Raw genomic sequence first — 16138 nt, forward strand, 5'->3', positions numbered from 1 at the left:
AAGAAAAGAAAAATTGGAACCAGTTAGAGTTGTACAACTGATTTTGTCTGCTCCTGAAATGAAGGTAGAATGAAAGTGGGCCCATGGGGACCATCCTGCTGCGTAAGGCTGCAGTTTGCGGGAACCTATGGTACATGTTCACTCGAGTGAGCAGCAGCGGAGTACCTTGCAGCCGTAACACCATCCCGCTCCCTTTTTACTCCTGGCTGTCTGTGTTATTTTGGAAAAAGTGAGGGACTCGTTTTCTTACTGTACAGGATATGAGTAATAACAAAAATGGAGATTTTGGAAAGAGTCGGTAAGCTCCAAGCTCGCATTCTGGGACTCTGTGTAAACCGCGCGGTCCAGCTGCTCCCCGGGACGGTTTTGCAGTCATGGAAAGGTGCAGACTTTCAAAGAAAGACCGACGAACGTCAAATCCGAGTTAAACGACCGCGAAAGAGTTGCCACCGTTACAGTGCACCTGTGAACATAGCCTCGCTCCCCTGTGACCCCCACACACAAACGCGCAGATTGTTTTGGATTCGGCGTTACAGGAGGAATTCCACGTGCAGGTTGCAGAAACCTGATCGGTTACTTTGGTGCCCTTGCTCTTTTCCGTGTCGCCTGCCAGTTTTTCCACCAGTTCTACACTCCAGCCGGAGCGCAGCGCTTTTGCCTTGCCCTGTAATTAAGATTTATTTTTAATTTAATTTTTGCCCAGATGTACAAATCAGGGACTTGCCAGTTTTGCCTTCCCCAAGTTTGAAATTGAGTCTTTCCAAACAGCTTTTTTAAAAATTTTTCATTAAAATGACACTCTTGTTCTGTTGACCATGTTAGGAATTATTTTCCTAGAGAGAATAACATACAAGCTGTGCTTTTTTTAAACAGCCTCCTCTTCGCAGATGTTCAGGTTGTACTGACTTCAGTAGTTGTAACCACTTTTCCAGTTTCCCCCGAGTTTAAGGTTAGTAAAAGGGGGCAGAGCAACCAGGGTCTCTGGGTCTCCAGGCCTCCAGCGTTAAGATCGTTCATTGTGGGTCTCCTCCTCCCGAGGGCAAGACCGCGTCACATTTGTAGCTAAAAATAGCCAGTGAAACACAGCTCATTATTATGGTGCGGCACAAATGGGAGCAAAAATCATGAGACTGAAAGGAAAAGAGAAAAAAAATCTGAGTCCCAGAAAAATGATTATGCCAAGAATTTCTTTTCTTTATCGTCCTTTGGCGAAACATTAACCCACTTTTTACAGAATGTGGCACGACACCAGTTGTAATCTTCAAACGAGTGTCTTCCTGCGGCCGGCCTATTGAAGTGGCTAGCGGAGTGAGCATTCATTGCCGCCTTCGACCGCGTCTGACCGAAGGGACCACTTGGGACTGGTTATTCTGTTTATGACTCACAGGCCGTGTTCCTCAGTGTCCTTGAGCGGGACCATGGTATGTGACGGGGGAATCCATGTGCTGGTCACAGTTTTGGGCAACGGCACTGTCATTCACTCGCATTATCATCGACCCCGGGCCGTCCGGGAAATGGGAGCGTAGGGGATGTAATTTAAGACTGCGGAACATGCTTTTCATTTCAGTGACGGAAACACCCCACCTCCTTTTTCGTTTTTTCTATTTCTGCCTCAATCCAGAGGCCTACTGCTGTGGTGTAATATCCTGCAGAACAGTTACAGTGACTCAGAGACAAGCGTGACCTCTGTGGGATCTTTGGTGTTCCAGACACAAAGCAGGTCACTGCTCCTAAAACCCATGTGCACCATTTTTTGGTGAAACACAACAGAAAAGGGGCACAGCAGGTAGCACTGGTGCCTCACAGCACCTGAGCTCTGTCTTGAAATCCAGTTCAGTCTCTGTGGAGTTTGCATATTCATCCCATGTTCACATGAGCGTTCTCCGGGTGCTCTGGTTTCCTCCCACAGTCCAAAGTCTTGTGTTTCAGGTGAACTGTAACCTGCAGTGTGTGATTACTCTGTGATGGACTGGTGGCCCTTTTAGGATGTACGCTGCCTCGAAACCATCTGCTGCCAGGATAGGCTTCAGACAAGCATGATCCTGCATTGGACCTATGTGGTTATTGATGATGAAAAAATAATGACGACTGATGTAAAATGCAGAACACGGTTTGCATGTGTTCTTTGCCAGGCTAAAAGTGCCGTTAGACCCTTTTCTTAATTTAGTCTTCCAAACAGCATCGCTCCAGTCATGGTTCCGATTAGGTCAAATTCTGAGCGGTGCCATTAGCAGTGCATTATATGTAAATAATTTATACAGGTGCACAATTAAAGTTTTAAACGACCACATGCACAGCAATGGCTCTCGAACGTTATAAACACTTGAAAAGTGGCGCAGACTTTCATCGCTTGCCAGTTCCCATTGAAGTGGCTTTTAGAACACATTTGCTCTGCATGTGGAATGTTGTTGTTGTCGGCCCTCGCTCTTTACTCTTTTTCAAGCTTTTGTTTTTTTTTTTTTTCTTTTGTTTGGTTTGAGGGGACAAATTGGAGATGAAACATTGCTGTTACGTGCTGGAATGTGAGGAGGAGAACTAGGTTTGCCATTGTGACTTAAGAATTCCCAGATCATTGAGGTAAATGAAAACCTTGCTGTCTGTGTACAGTACAACTACATTTACATTTGTTCATTTATCTGATGCTCAAATTCCACCCCTAGCTGTAATACTGTTGACTTAAGATACTTACCCTGAATTCTCCAGTAAAAATTACCCAGCTGTATAAATGGGTAAATAATTGTAAGTAGCTTAACGTTGTAAGTCGCTTTGGAGAAAAGCATCAGCTAAATGAATAAGTGTAGATTTCTGTCTTATTTTGTTTCTGACAGTTCACTGTCTCCTTTCAGCAACTTTTATGATTTTCACCGTGTGTCACTGCAGCTTCATACAAAGAGCGAGAATCTCCAATGCACATTTCATATAGTCGTACTGTGGTGTAAATGACCGAGGTAAACTGTCTGACTGACCTCAGACAGTGAGCGTTCTCTGGCTTGGCAGGGTGCCGAGGGCACGGCCCCACTGCCCTTCGGTGCCGCTGTGCCCCAACCGAGCCGTGGGGAGCACGCACAGGAAGAGAGGAGGTGCAGCCTAGCAGCTGTAGAGGAGAAACCCACCACCGACGTCCTCTATGGCGGCCGATCTCTTTGCTAACCGAGAGACGGGCCTTCACAGTGTTTCTGTTTACATGTGGTACACCGCACTGCACGGTGCTCGGAGATGGAGCAAACATTCGACGTGTGGCGCCTGGCTCTGTGTGCCAGCGCTGTTGTCCCTTCTGAATGGCGGAGGAGGAGGACGATGAATGTGTTCAGGTTGGTGTTTGTCATTTTGGTTTTGGCCTTTGTTGTTCTGGCGCATTTTGAAACGAGCTTCTTGGGTTTGTTTATCCAGAAACGCGGGCTGGAGCTGTAGGGGAGCAGTGGAGTTTCCCGTGTCTACGCTGGCTTGCCGCTCGTGGCACATGGGCCCTGAGTAACATTTCGAGAGCATGGTGCCAGGGACCTAGCGTTCGACTGCTCCAGCTTTGGGGGTTCGGTGCACACACTCACTTTTTGGTTTCCTTATCTATAGCTGATAGGCTCCAGTGCTGACTGATTTGCATTTGCGGCATTATTGACCTATGTTTGTTCTCTCCTCGGTATTTGCACGGTTTGGGAATGGACACCACGTTCTCCATAATGGTGAAACCTTTGGTTCTGTTTGCTGTCGAATCCCATAACCTACTGTTGTGATGCACTCGGCTGGTTTTGTGGTTAGGTGAACCCAGGCAATTGTTGGGGCACTGAAATTTGTGGGTGCCAAATTTTACTTCTTAAATTGAAAAATAAATTGTAGTCTTGAAAAAAAAAAAAAAAAAAAACATTAAATCCTTGCTGATTAATAGATACCTTTGAAAACTGAAAATCTGCTGCCCTATATATTATGTAAAAACTGTTGAATCGGTGCCCTGGGCCATTGAAATGTTGCAACTTTGTAGGTAACATTTGCCGTTAAACTTCGTCTGCAAAGTGAATACCGTATAAACCTAATTGTTAAACTTAATTCCTTAAAAATGTATGTTTTTGAGCCAGTTTTCAGTTTGTCTCAGAAATGTTTAATTTCAGTAGAAATTTGTTCTGTGCATATGTAATGTACACATACTTGTTATAATAACTGCATAAAAACTTTAGAAAGTCAAATATTTTTACTACTTCATGATGTGTCTTTATATCGTAAAATAATATTTTTGCTATAAATACGTATGTTTATCTTTCTTAATTTAGGCGTGGAAGTGTAATGAGTGCCGAACTGATACTTGCCATGGGGCGCCAATAACCATAGTGTCAGATCTGGACACACTTGCCCCCCCCCCCCCCCCCCCCCCCCCAACTGATGCCTCACGAATGTCAGTGGCCACGAAGCATCTCTCTGCTCCTCTCCCAGCTCCTGCTCTGGCTCACCTGCTTGGCTCTCTTTTTCTGTTTGTGCAGGAGCAGGAGGTCCAGTGTTCCTGTCACCGAGTGCATTTTTGAACTCCCTCACTTCACTGTTCAAGCCACTCGTGCTCAGACGGTCCTGCTGCAGGCCATCTGCCAGAGCTGGACCCACAGCCTGGGACGGGGAGCCTCCTCGGGGCTCAGTGAAACACTACTCAGCGAAGTCTTCAAAGCTCCAGGTAACATCCATGCTAAAGTCCTGGGCCTCCCTCTTTCTTTCTGTGTGTGCATGTGTACACATGTCTCACATCTTCCTTTTTTTGCTCTTCATTCAATGTATGGATTGAAGGTAAGAAGTGCAAATTCACCTTAAACATATAAAGAGTCCAAGACCTTCTGTGAAGTTTGTTCCTTGTCACCTCATTTCCATCAGGCACGTTTTGAATGTTAGCGCAACGCAACATATTCTGTATTCCACTCCGTTTACCCATGTCACTGGGTAAGTCATTGTACGTGGCTTGGTATAGAAAACTAACATTGTAAATCACATTTGCCACATGTGTCACTGCAAGAAAAGAGCGCTCTGTAGAAATAAATTGAATTGATTTTGCCAAGTGGCTCAGATAAATAATCAATAATACCTTTTCCTAAAAGTTTCCCTAAAATATGAACTTGTAAGGTTTTTGGGGGACTTAAGCCTTGCTGAGTTCCTTAAAGATGCTCCTAAAGCCAAAGTTGTCCCTATTGGAAGGAGGGGGGATTGCTGACGGGTTCCCAGGGAACTGGCTCTAGTAGACCATCTGCCCACGAGCTTTTCAAATCAACCGCTGTGTGCTGCTCTGCCCTCAAACCACGTTAACGCCCCTGCATGCTTCCAGGATGCCTGGACAGTTGAATAATGAATTTAGCCTAGTTTAAAAAAAAAAAAAAAAAGTGTGAGTTCAATAAAACGGTAGCTTTCTCATGACGGTAGCATCTGGACCGAGCTCCCGGAGGGCCGGGATTTTCCAACTCGCTGCAGTCATGTTGTTGTGTGTGCTGTCAATGTTTGCTGGGAAAAGCTACCTTTTTTATTAAATAGGCCTCTGGTGAAGTGGAGTCAAATGTTCCTCTTGGTTTCTGGTCCTGAATAAGCCAGAAAAGAAGCAGTTAGAAGCATTGACACCATATGGTCCAAATAATAGTGTAAAAAAAATTGTAAATCATGCATATATACATATAACATATAAATTTTATGTAATAATGTATAGGCTATATTTTATATTGTACACTCGGGACAAGCGGTTGTTGACAATGGACGTTATCGCATGACATGAAACATCAGTTGTAAATTGTACATTTAGATTTCTTTATATAACTGACAATTTTCTCTAAAGCAACTTAAAATGTTAAGCTAGGTATAGTGATTTACCCATTTATACAGCTGAGTAAATTTTACTGTTTCAGTTCAGGGTAAGTACTTTGGTGAAATGCACCATGGCAGGATGTGACATTTGAACTTGGATTCTTCAAGTTGTAGGTGACAGCTCTAACCACTCTGCTGCCCATACACACACACAGTGGATAGACAACATAATGGGTAATGGCGGTGAACACGAACACTGTACGGCCAAAATCACACTCACCAAGGCAGCTGCACGGATGAGTCATTTAGGCAAATACCAGTTACAACATATTGTCTTCTGTGTAAGAGATCTGGGAGTATTTTAATATGCATTTCTTGAGCCCCATAAGGAAGCTTTAAGAGTCTTTGCAATGACTAGAACGCAGCATAATTGAAAAAATATGAAATATTCAAAGCGCATAGAGTGCTGCATAGCTTTCTACCTCCTTCATTCCTTAAAGAACATGTCTCTCCTTTCTAACAGATGAATTGCACCACATGTAGTTCAGAATTTGTGTGCCAGCATTCCCGCCTGATTAGGTACTTGATATTTACAGGCGCGTACGTCCTCTCACAATGGCAGTGGCGAAAGGGAGCAGTTGTACGGAGCGGTGCCCAAGCGCTCTGTGGTTCAGCCCATTCGTCTGCAGCTGCAGGTTCCCGGAGTTGGGCGAAGCAGGCCGCGTTTGTGGCTGAGGGCTGCCCTGTGAACTTTGCCGAATAACTTTGGTTCCTGTGGCGGCTGCGGTTGTGTCCGCGCTGTAACATCTTGATGGGACCTGGACCGCTCTCCTGCTCGCCTTTCCCCACATGGGTGCCAGTAAAAATCCGAAGCGGTAACTCCTGATGAATGTCTACTCAAAGCAGCGCTATTTATTTTACGGTCGTTAAAGCCATCGATTGTTAAATGTTGAGACTATATTGGGTTAAATAAATGTTAAGTGCTTATACTGATCCGCCGTCAGGGCCTGCGTTATAAAACTGTTCTTTTCAGGAACACTGTTTTCCACTGTTGGGAAAAGAAGGTCCCTCTTGCTCCATTTGAACTGCAGGAACTTAAAGGCTTCAACTGGTTGTATTTAAAACAAGCTTTAAGCAGATTAAATTGATCTCGTAAACCTCCACGCATTTTATCTCGCACTTGGGAATTGCAAGCGCGAGCTTTGAAATGTTGTTTTAGTCTCTCCTCTACTTGTGAAGTGGTTTGTTCAATAGGGGAAGGTGTTTCATATCGCCGTGTAGCTGACAACACTCAAGTTGAGTTGCCCCTTGGTTACAAAGGGTCGGACAGACGTTTCGCCCTTTTCTTTGAGGGGTGACTTCCTACTTGTTGGGGGAGGGATAGGGTTTAATATCAAGGTACTGACAGGCTTAAGTGTTTCCCAAAATAAGAGGGAAGAAAGCTGTGGAGTTTCACCATGTGATTCCATTTGTGGAGAGTACGGGGAGGGGAAAAAACCCTGGAAGAGTCTTCTTGTTTTAGCTAGCTGGATACTGGCCGTAAGCGCTCGTAATGCCTCGGATCGTTTTTCAGCTGCGGTTTGATCAGAGGAAGAGAACAGGGGTACCACAGGGGATATGTAAGTTAACATCATCATGGAAATGTTTTCATTTATTCAGTTCAGATCTTACATTCTCTGTTATAAAAGCTTTGGGAGAAATCATATTTTGTTTTTCCAGAATGTGAGTAAATAAAATAATCAAATTCTTGGTTACCACATCTTTTAGCTTTTTTTAATTGCAGTGGAAGAAAGCATATTTTATAACTTTTTATAATGTTCTCCATTAAATGTCAACATCTCATTAAAGCCAACTTTACGCTTGAAAGATTTTAAATGCCAACGCCATTCCTCGCTGATTGTTGCATGTTTGAAATACAGGCCTTGACAGGACTACACTCTTATTGTCAAGGTTTTCAACACATTCCTTTTCAGGTTCACTCTTAGGTCCATCAACAGAATGACATGTGTTTTATTCCTGAATATTGAATGAAGGTTTCATCTGTCATGCCATTTTATTTTTTTCTCAAAGTTAATGCCCAGTAGTTTCAGTTAAGTTGTTCTGGCCAACTGGCTCCATTTTTGACTGTTGCCAACTGCGTTCAGCTTGTTGTTCCTGAGTGGCTTTTGTTGTCACCGTTTCCGATTGACTTTTTTATTGAGTTTTTGCTGATTCCAACTGCCTCCATTGTTAGCGGTTTCATTTTGAATGAATGATTAAATGAATGTATGAAGGATTTTTTTTTTTTTTGAATAAATCAAACTTTACTAATCCCTGAGGGAAATTCGACTGCAGCATACAAAATACAACAGATGAACACACGCCATATGTACATACATGCATACATATATACATACATGGGCGGCACGGTGGCACAGTGAGTCGGGCTGCTGTCTCACAGCACCTGGGTGGTGCGAGAGGATGTGGGTTCGATCCCCACTCAGTCTGTGTGGAGTTTGCGTGTTCTCCCCGTGTCTGCGAGGGTTTCCTCTGGATGCTCTGGTTTCCTCCCACACTCCAAAGACATGCTGTTCAGGTTCCCCCATACTGTGTGAGTGACAGAGAGAGTGTGTATGTTCCACTGATGTATTGATGTTTGACCCAGTGTAAGTAGTGTATCTAGCAGTGTAAGTCACCTTGGTGAATAAGGTGTGTGGGTTAGTAACACTACATAGTATCCATTGTAAGTCGCTTTGGAGAAAAGTGTCTAAGTGAATAAATGTAAATGTACATACAGCAGCAAAATGAAGATAAATAAGAAAAATCATTGAATAGCTAAGTGATCATGTACAACATTGAGGATGGGTTGAGGTGAGGTGATGCAAACTTTAGTGAGATGATTGGCTCCATAATTAGCTGTTGCTTTTTTGATTGGTTCAATGTTGGCTCTTGTTGTTTCTGATTGGCTGCATTGTTTGTCACAGATTTTGCTTGGTTCCACAGTTAGCTGTTGCTACGAGATTTCATTTTACTTAGCCATTGGGTTCCAGAGACCTCAGCCACGATTATTGTCTCTTTCTTCCAGCATGGCTGTTCCTTGGCTGATCTGCATTGTTCTCTGGAGCACATACTTTGCCCAGTTTCCAGAGCTCCAGTTTCCTCGCATGTGGCATTAATTGAAAGACACCAGTTGAGCGACTGAATGAATTTGTTCATGTTTAGTCAATAGAATGATAATCTGGAAATTGTAACTATTTACATGAAGTAAATGGATGTCATATGATGTCTGGATATTAAGTGCTTTTGATGGTTTATAACTTAAATAGCATGTCTGTTTTGCAACATGTACATATCAGTTTGCTAAAGGAAAAGATTTTCTGCCCATCAGTAATAGTCATTAAATTACCAGTAGCTTGAGACAGTGAGCTATTATATAGAACAGACTGTGAAGCATGTATAATATCACAAGATGGTTAAAATGTGTACTGTTCTACATTAATTAAACTGTTTGTAGTAAGTTCTGAGCCAAGCTCCAGTATTCCAGTAGGCTACTTTGTTTAGGGAGAAGTTGTAGAAATGGAGCACGGGTCACGTTCTATACCCAGTGATAGGGTTGTATCAGACTTTTCACCCTTTAGAATAATTAGCTGGTATTCTGTAGATATGAGGAGACTAGTTTAGCCAAATTGTGCCTGTACAAAAGCCACCATCCCCTTTCCCCCAGGGGCAGAAGCTGCCAGGCCATGTGGTTGGCAGGAGGAAGGCCACACATCCTGTCCACTGCTCCTCCCAAGCTAACCGCCGACCTCAGAGCCGGGAGCTCTGACCTCTCGCAAGTCGGGAGGGAGGGCTAGTGTCCGTTGGGCTTTGCCTGAAGAGTCCATGGCTAGGCCCCTGGTGCTGTTTGGAAGGCTCCTTCCCTGTCCCAGCCTTAGCCAAGCTCTGGCGGCACCGCTTGACAAACTGAGGACGACATGCTGGTTTTAACTTCAGGGGATATAACTTCACAGATGTTTGATTTAATTAATATTCCTTTCTCAAAGTGGAACAGAAGTTTGATGCAAGTGGTGTTGGTTTACTTTGTGTCCTTGATCAGAAGAAATGAGCTTGCGCCATTGCTGCCTTTCATCTGTGGCATTGCTGTAAAATGCTGAGACGACACGGAGATTCACCAAAAGTAAAACCCACAGACGACTAATTATAAATGATCTATGATTTGGGATGTTCTTCCTCTTTTAAACATGTCCAGGATGGAAATTCCTCGTGCGATTGGCTTTCTGTTTTAATTTAGCCACTTGGCCAAGTTGTAGAAGGTAACATCTGACATGGGAGAAAGACCCATATATCTTAAGCATGTGGGGTGCTGTAAGAGCTTCTGGTTGAACCGCATCACTGGTGCTTTTTCGGCAGGAACCAAGGAAAGGAGAAACTAAGGTGCAGAAGTAAGGACGAAAGCCGCAATTCTCTGTATTTCCGAGACTCCCTTGAGGACTGAGCTGTTGCACAGCAAAGCCAGGAGAAAGGGGGAAGGTCCGTTGTGATGTATGAGCCACCTGCCTTCTTCGCCGTGACCATTACCTGACCGCAAACGCCGCCGTTGCCCCAGATGGTGTCCCGCTTACACGGTCCTACCAGGTGGTGAACAAGAAAAGTGTTGGGCTGGAGTAGAAAAGCAGCACTTCAGAAAACACAGCAACAGCCCTGCCCCCCACACCTTTGGCATCTTAATTGCTCAGGCCACGTTGTGCTCCCTTTGAGCACGTTCGAGACATTAAGGAAAACGATGATGGGAACATGTGGAGACACGAGGCCTCCGTTGTCACTGTGCACCATTTATGAAATCTTGATAATGGCCCAAGACTCACACAGTATCGCTATTATAACAATCCTTTGTTTTTTCTCAAGCCTTGCACTACTTAGCTTTGGTGTCCTTTCTACAAAGAAAACACAATCATTATTATGCCAGAATATCTTAATTCTACTTGTTTTTTCTTCACGTCAATATTTCAGGTCTCATTGAAACAAATGGAATTGCTTAAAAGCCTGTTACCAGAACTTTGTGCTTTTCGGCCTTTTTTTTTTTTTTTTTGTTTCACATGAAAAAATATGGCGTCATATTTTAAGCGTCAGTACTCCCTCTGATCTTCTTTGTATGGAGCTGACGCAAGTCTCTACGCATTTTTTATTTTTGACCCTGCAAAATGTAATGGTAATAGCTGAGCATTATTTTGCTTGTGTGGGGACAGCAGACAGGCAGAAAGGTTGGCGACAGTTGATTCTTACAACCCTGTCCTTGTCGAAGCACAGCCGAGGTGGTGTGTGCTGTTTAATTCCATTCAGTTTTTATAACGCCCTTTTCTCCACAGAGTGATGCCAGCTGATGAAAAACTGAGCAATACGGATGCCAAGTACCAGTGGCTGCCACCCTCCCCTGCCATTTAATTTAACTTAATTTAAGTTCAGTCTCTGGTTGGTCTCCACTGACTGATCTAAAACACTTCGGTCCCCACTGCCCCACTTCCACTGTTTTGTGACAGTCACAGTTCCCACGGAAACGGAGTCCTCTCGCCATGCGTGCCAAAGCACTTACTGCACGACGTAAAAGGGGAAAGAATTATTTTAAACTAAGCAGGGGTGCTTCATCTTGATTGTCAGATGGTGGGGAAAAAAATGATTAATGGAAAGCCAAAGACGTCTGTTTCAGTGCAGAGAGGCCTCTCACTCAAGTCTCGCCCGTTCTTTGAAGAGGTATCTTATTGGTTTTTCTGGAATTTATGCACGTCTGCATGTCTGCTTCACGCATTGACATCGGGGTAAAAAAGAAGTGGACTGACTTTTCATTTAAAAGCGACCTCTTGAAATAAAAGGAAAGCTGGTGTCGGCACGAGACAATAGGTAAATAAATCTTTAGGGAACTCGAAACCGTTCTTTTCAATGAAAACTTCAATGGGCCACAGCCGGCTTCTCCTCCACGAGGAAGATGACGTTTTAAGTCAGTCCAGACGTAAAAAAAAGCCCCTCCCCCATCCCCTGGTCCCCTGAAGACACGCCTGGTTCGTGTCACCTCCCCAACACGCGCCCCCCCCCCCCCCCATGAGCTTATACTATAAGACGCTGGAAAACAGTTTGCTGCTGCTGCTGCACGTCGCCACATATAGTTACAGGGATTTACATAAAGGGGGGTGGGGTGGGGGGGTGCATTGATGGACAGCTGGCCAGTCCCTGCGGTTGCCTCTGTGGTTGGTCCCGTGATGTTCCGTGCTCATCGAGGGAGACGGGGGGGTGTCATTAATCACCATCACTCTGCATTTCTCACCACCAGAGTGCCCATGTGGAGTGGGCCTGGCCTGCAGAAAGACGATACACACACAAAAAGATGCAAGTGAAGAAAATCTTGCTCAGAAGGGAAGCACATTCCATCATGTGAAATGAAATGTGACACAAAGCATGTTGGAGTAATGGGATGGTTCCATGCAGAGCAGGGGGTGATGGGTAAAGACCTGTAATGAAGGGTATACAGCCTCCCTGTTAAAAGAAAAGATGACTGTACATGAAGTCCCTCCTCCCAGCTCCTGGGAAGTCAGAGTCTAATTCCCCTGTGTGATGGCGGCTGTGCACACTAGACTTTTTGGGCACATTACTTGGACAATGACCATTTCTTCCAGGTTCAGCGCTTCGTACGCAGGTCCGAGGAAGAGTTTCCGATGAATGCCATCAGTATCAGCAATGGCTTTTAATGATTTAAAGTCTTTGCTATCGTTCCTCCGTTGCCCAGCGCCACCTATCACACGGCTGTCTTTATCTGTGGTATGTTTTACTGGCTTGAATTTCACTTTATTTTTAGAATAACACAAGAGGTAGCACTGGTGCCTCTCAGCTCCTGGGCTGTGGGTTCAGACATGGGGTTGGATATGGCTAAGTTTGTGTGGCGTTTGCATGTCCTGAGTCCAGATGCATATATTGTTGTTCCTGTGATGGACTACTCTCCCATATGGAGTGGACCCTGCCTTCTACCTTGTGCTTCCAGGATAGGGTCTGGACCACCGTGACCCTGCATGGGACAAGTAGTAATTTATAATGGAAGGAAGGATGTTTTTGGGTGATATGCAGCAGCTAATTGTTAAAGACCACGTGACAAGTGAAAAGACAAATTATTTGTTGTGTCTTACATATTGCTGACGGTGAACAAGAGGAGGAATAAAGCCTCTGGACTGTTGATATGTTTGATATTTAAACTCCACACTGAATGGAACAGATCACCGCAATCACCGCTCCACGATACCATCACACAACAGAGTGGTGTTGCTAAAGCGTGAAATGAGACGTTAATGACATTAAACGTGCTCCGCTGGATCCTCAGCACCAGGCAAGCTCCAATTAAACTCTCACATCAGTGAAATGCGGTCTGCCTGTAACCCTCCCAGTTCTGCTGACTTGGCTTCTTGCTGTTGAAAACGCAGACAAGTTTGGTTTGCACCCTCTTAAGGAGCATTACTGCCGAGTGTGCAGATAGCTTTGCGGCGCTTTCATCGCGCGCCGGGACCGTAGGAGGCGACGCAGGGCGTGCTGCGTGCACAGAAGCTGCTAAGATGGGAGATGAATAACCATCTTTGGATTATTAATGGATAGGAGGGTTCTTGTTTATCCGCCTTCCAGCAGAGGGATCCCGGACCCATTAAGGGAACACGGGCAGCTGGTTTAATGTCATTAGCTGTTGCTTGACGCTCCGCTTCTCTCCTTTTGGAGCGAAGTGCCATGGCGGCCGTTGGCTGCGGCTTCAAAGATGCCCCTGTTTCTCATCCGAGTTCAGCGGCCAAATATGTCACAGCGGCATTACCCAGCGTCTGGAAAGCAGTTCCCAAAGAGAGTCTCTCCACCGGGAGCAGGGTCCCGATCCACAAGCCTTGCTGAGATCACGTGCGCCGGGCCGGCAGCATTGCTAACTGGGTCAGCTCCCGTTTAACCTGGAAACATGACCACTTGGGCTCTTTAGTGTTACGCTGAGGACGTTGCAAGCAGTGGCGAGTTATAGATCACCCTCCACGACCCGTCACCACCACTCCCCCCAAGGGCCGACATGTGGGACTGGAGACAGACTGTTACGGAGGAGCGCAGTAGTATAATACCTAATAGATAGGAGCAGCAGGCACAGTATTGACTTTTGCTGTTGCTTTGCTATCAAAAGACCCATATTTGAATACCACTGTCAGCTGCTTCCCCCTTGATTAAGGTGTGTAATATGAATTGAAATAGGATGAACTGACTAGCTGTATAAATGAGTAAACCATTGTAAATATGTTAGTATACAACCTTTTGTATACATTTGTGTACATGTACTCAGCTGAATGAATTAATACAAGTGGTAGTGTAGTGGTTAGATCTTCTGGCTTTCTATTTAGAGGTTGCAAGTTCGAATCCCTCCAGCAGTTGTAGTATGGTTGGGCAAGCAGCCTAAATTGCTCCAGTGAAATTCCCCAGCTGTATAAATGGGTAAATAATTGTAAGTACCTGAGCACTGTCGCTTTGGAGAAGAGCATCATGTAAGTGAATAAATTTAAATATATTTTTAAAAATTCTGCCAGATCTGTCCTGTCCTAGACTGTGTGGCTTAACTGCTAATATAATATTTTTTTATTGGGATTTCTTATGGTAATTGGGTTCGTTTTAAGTGTTTTCAGCAGTTCCTTTTCTCCCCTGCCAGCTTTGGTATTTTGTGATGCATTTTACATTTCATGAAGTGAAATGAAAGCTGCAACCTCAGAGAGACCGAGGCCCTCACACACATCATCCAGTGTGGGGCTGTAGAGCCGGACGCTTGCAGCGTTTTCCACCCGACACTGTTCCTTTGTTCAGCCGGAGCCCGGAGAGCGTGTCACATGCGGGAATTTGCACAACATGGCTTTCATGTCGACAGATGTTCGCCTTAAATGTAAAAAGGAAAAAAAAGTTCGGTAAAGACTGGAGCGGGACAAGCGTTTGAGAGGTGCACTCCTCAAGTGTTTTCCAGCAAATTGGTGGCTTTGCGTTACTTTCTCGACGGGAGAGGGGGGGCTTGTGGGATGGTGACTCCAGCTGCGAGGGGAGCCCTGTGGGAGCCCGACGGACGGCTTGACCCCACCGGCCTCCAGCTGTGTATTTGCGCACGTGGTGGGGGGTTTGTGTGTGAGGCCAGCGGCACCGCAGCGCCCGTGAGGAGGTCTGCAGCTATTGCTAAAAAACAAGCACGGCGGCATCTCCTTCCCACGTGTTTTCCCTTTTCTTCGCCTGCTTTTTTTTTTATGGGGGAAACAGCTGTCGAAAATATTCAAGCGAGCAACAGCGGAGAGCAGGTGTACCCCGGGTTGCTAATGCATTGTGGGTGTAACATGTTACAGATCCACGTATGTTACGGATACGGAAATGCATTAAATATTCGTCAAAGAAACGGCATGATTTATTCTGAGATCATTTTCACTTATTAGGGCAGGATTTTATGGTAATATTTTGTCTAAGAGTACAGAGATTATTTAGAAATCAAGAATTTATCGATGTGTGTGAAAAGGATTATTATCCACTATTAGGGCACATGTGCTTATTGTGTTTACATTGAAAAATTAAAAATATTATGTTATATTGTTCTACTCAGTTTGCTGTGGAAGCACATTTGAGAAATGTGGAATACAGAATATACCCCCCGTCCCACAGAAATGCCCCTTTTTGCCACCTGTGGTCGTCAGAGTGGTGAATATTTTTACTGTAAACTGTGACTCTCCTTACGTATGTGCATCGGAGGTTTGTCCATTTTTAAATTTATAGCTTTAGAAATTAACAGTAATTCCTGTGAAACTGCGTTGGTCTCCTGTCGACTCGCAACAGATGCTCTCGGCACACGTGTTCCCGCCCACAGTCGCTGACTGCTGTAGACCGCTGCTCTTGGGTGTATGTTTTCAGGCCTTTGCACTACGTATCAATCCCTTCATTCTGACAGGATGCAAAGATGTGCACTTGAGGAGTCATCCCTGTCTGCTATCTGCTCCGCCTGTGTCTTCTAACTCTTTTTGTACCGCGGTTCTCTAAGCCAGTGTGACCGGTTCTCACCTGAGTGATTTTGAGGTCCTTCACGGTCACCCTGAGAGCTTAAAAATTAAATCATGTGCTGTGATGCCACTGTGTTGCTCCTGCTGTCCTTTATTTTTTGCTGCATGTACAGTTTTGTCTGTCTCAGGCGTGTGATTGGGGGGGGGGGGGGGGGGGGGGGTGGGAAATGAGGATGACAATTTCAAAAAATGTCCTGTTCCACTGCACTGCTAGTGAGGTGTCAGAGCTGCTGGAGCATAGTGAAAAGTTCTGGGGAAGTTCTATATACAAAACTGTATTGCTGTATCATAATACATAAGAAATACTAATTTATAAGAATACT

The 16138-nt window shown here is 44.8% G+C and overlaps 1 protein-coding gene across 5 annotated transcripts in view; it reads left to right on the top strand.

Annotated features, from left to right (window-relative positions):
* The window catches only part of vps13b (vacuolar protein sorting 13 homolog B), a 249181-nt gene that overhangs the window by 56744 nt on the left and 176299 nt on the right, over positions 1–16138 (top strand). For all 5 annotated transcript variants that reach the window (XM_018762942.2, XM_029245971.1, XM_029245972.1 and 2 more), the window contains exon 17: positions 4470–4654. In XM_018762942.2, coding sequence (XP_018618458.1) covers positions 4470–4654 — 185 coding nt within the window. The remainder of the gene's footprint in view (positions 1–4469; positions 4655–16138) is intronic.

This window comes from Scleropages formosus, chromosome 18 (genome assembly GCF_900964775.1).
Source record: "Scleropages formosus chromosome 18, fSclFor1.1, whole genome shotgun sequence".
Taxonomy (NCBI): Eukaryota; Metazoa; Chordata; class Actinopteri; order Osteoglossiformes; family Osteoglossidae; genus Scleropages; species Scleropages formosus.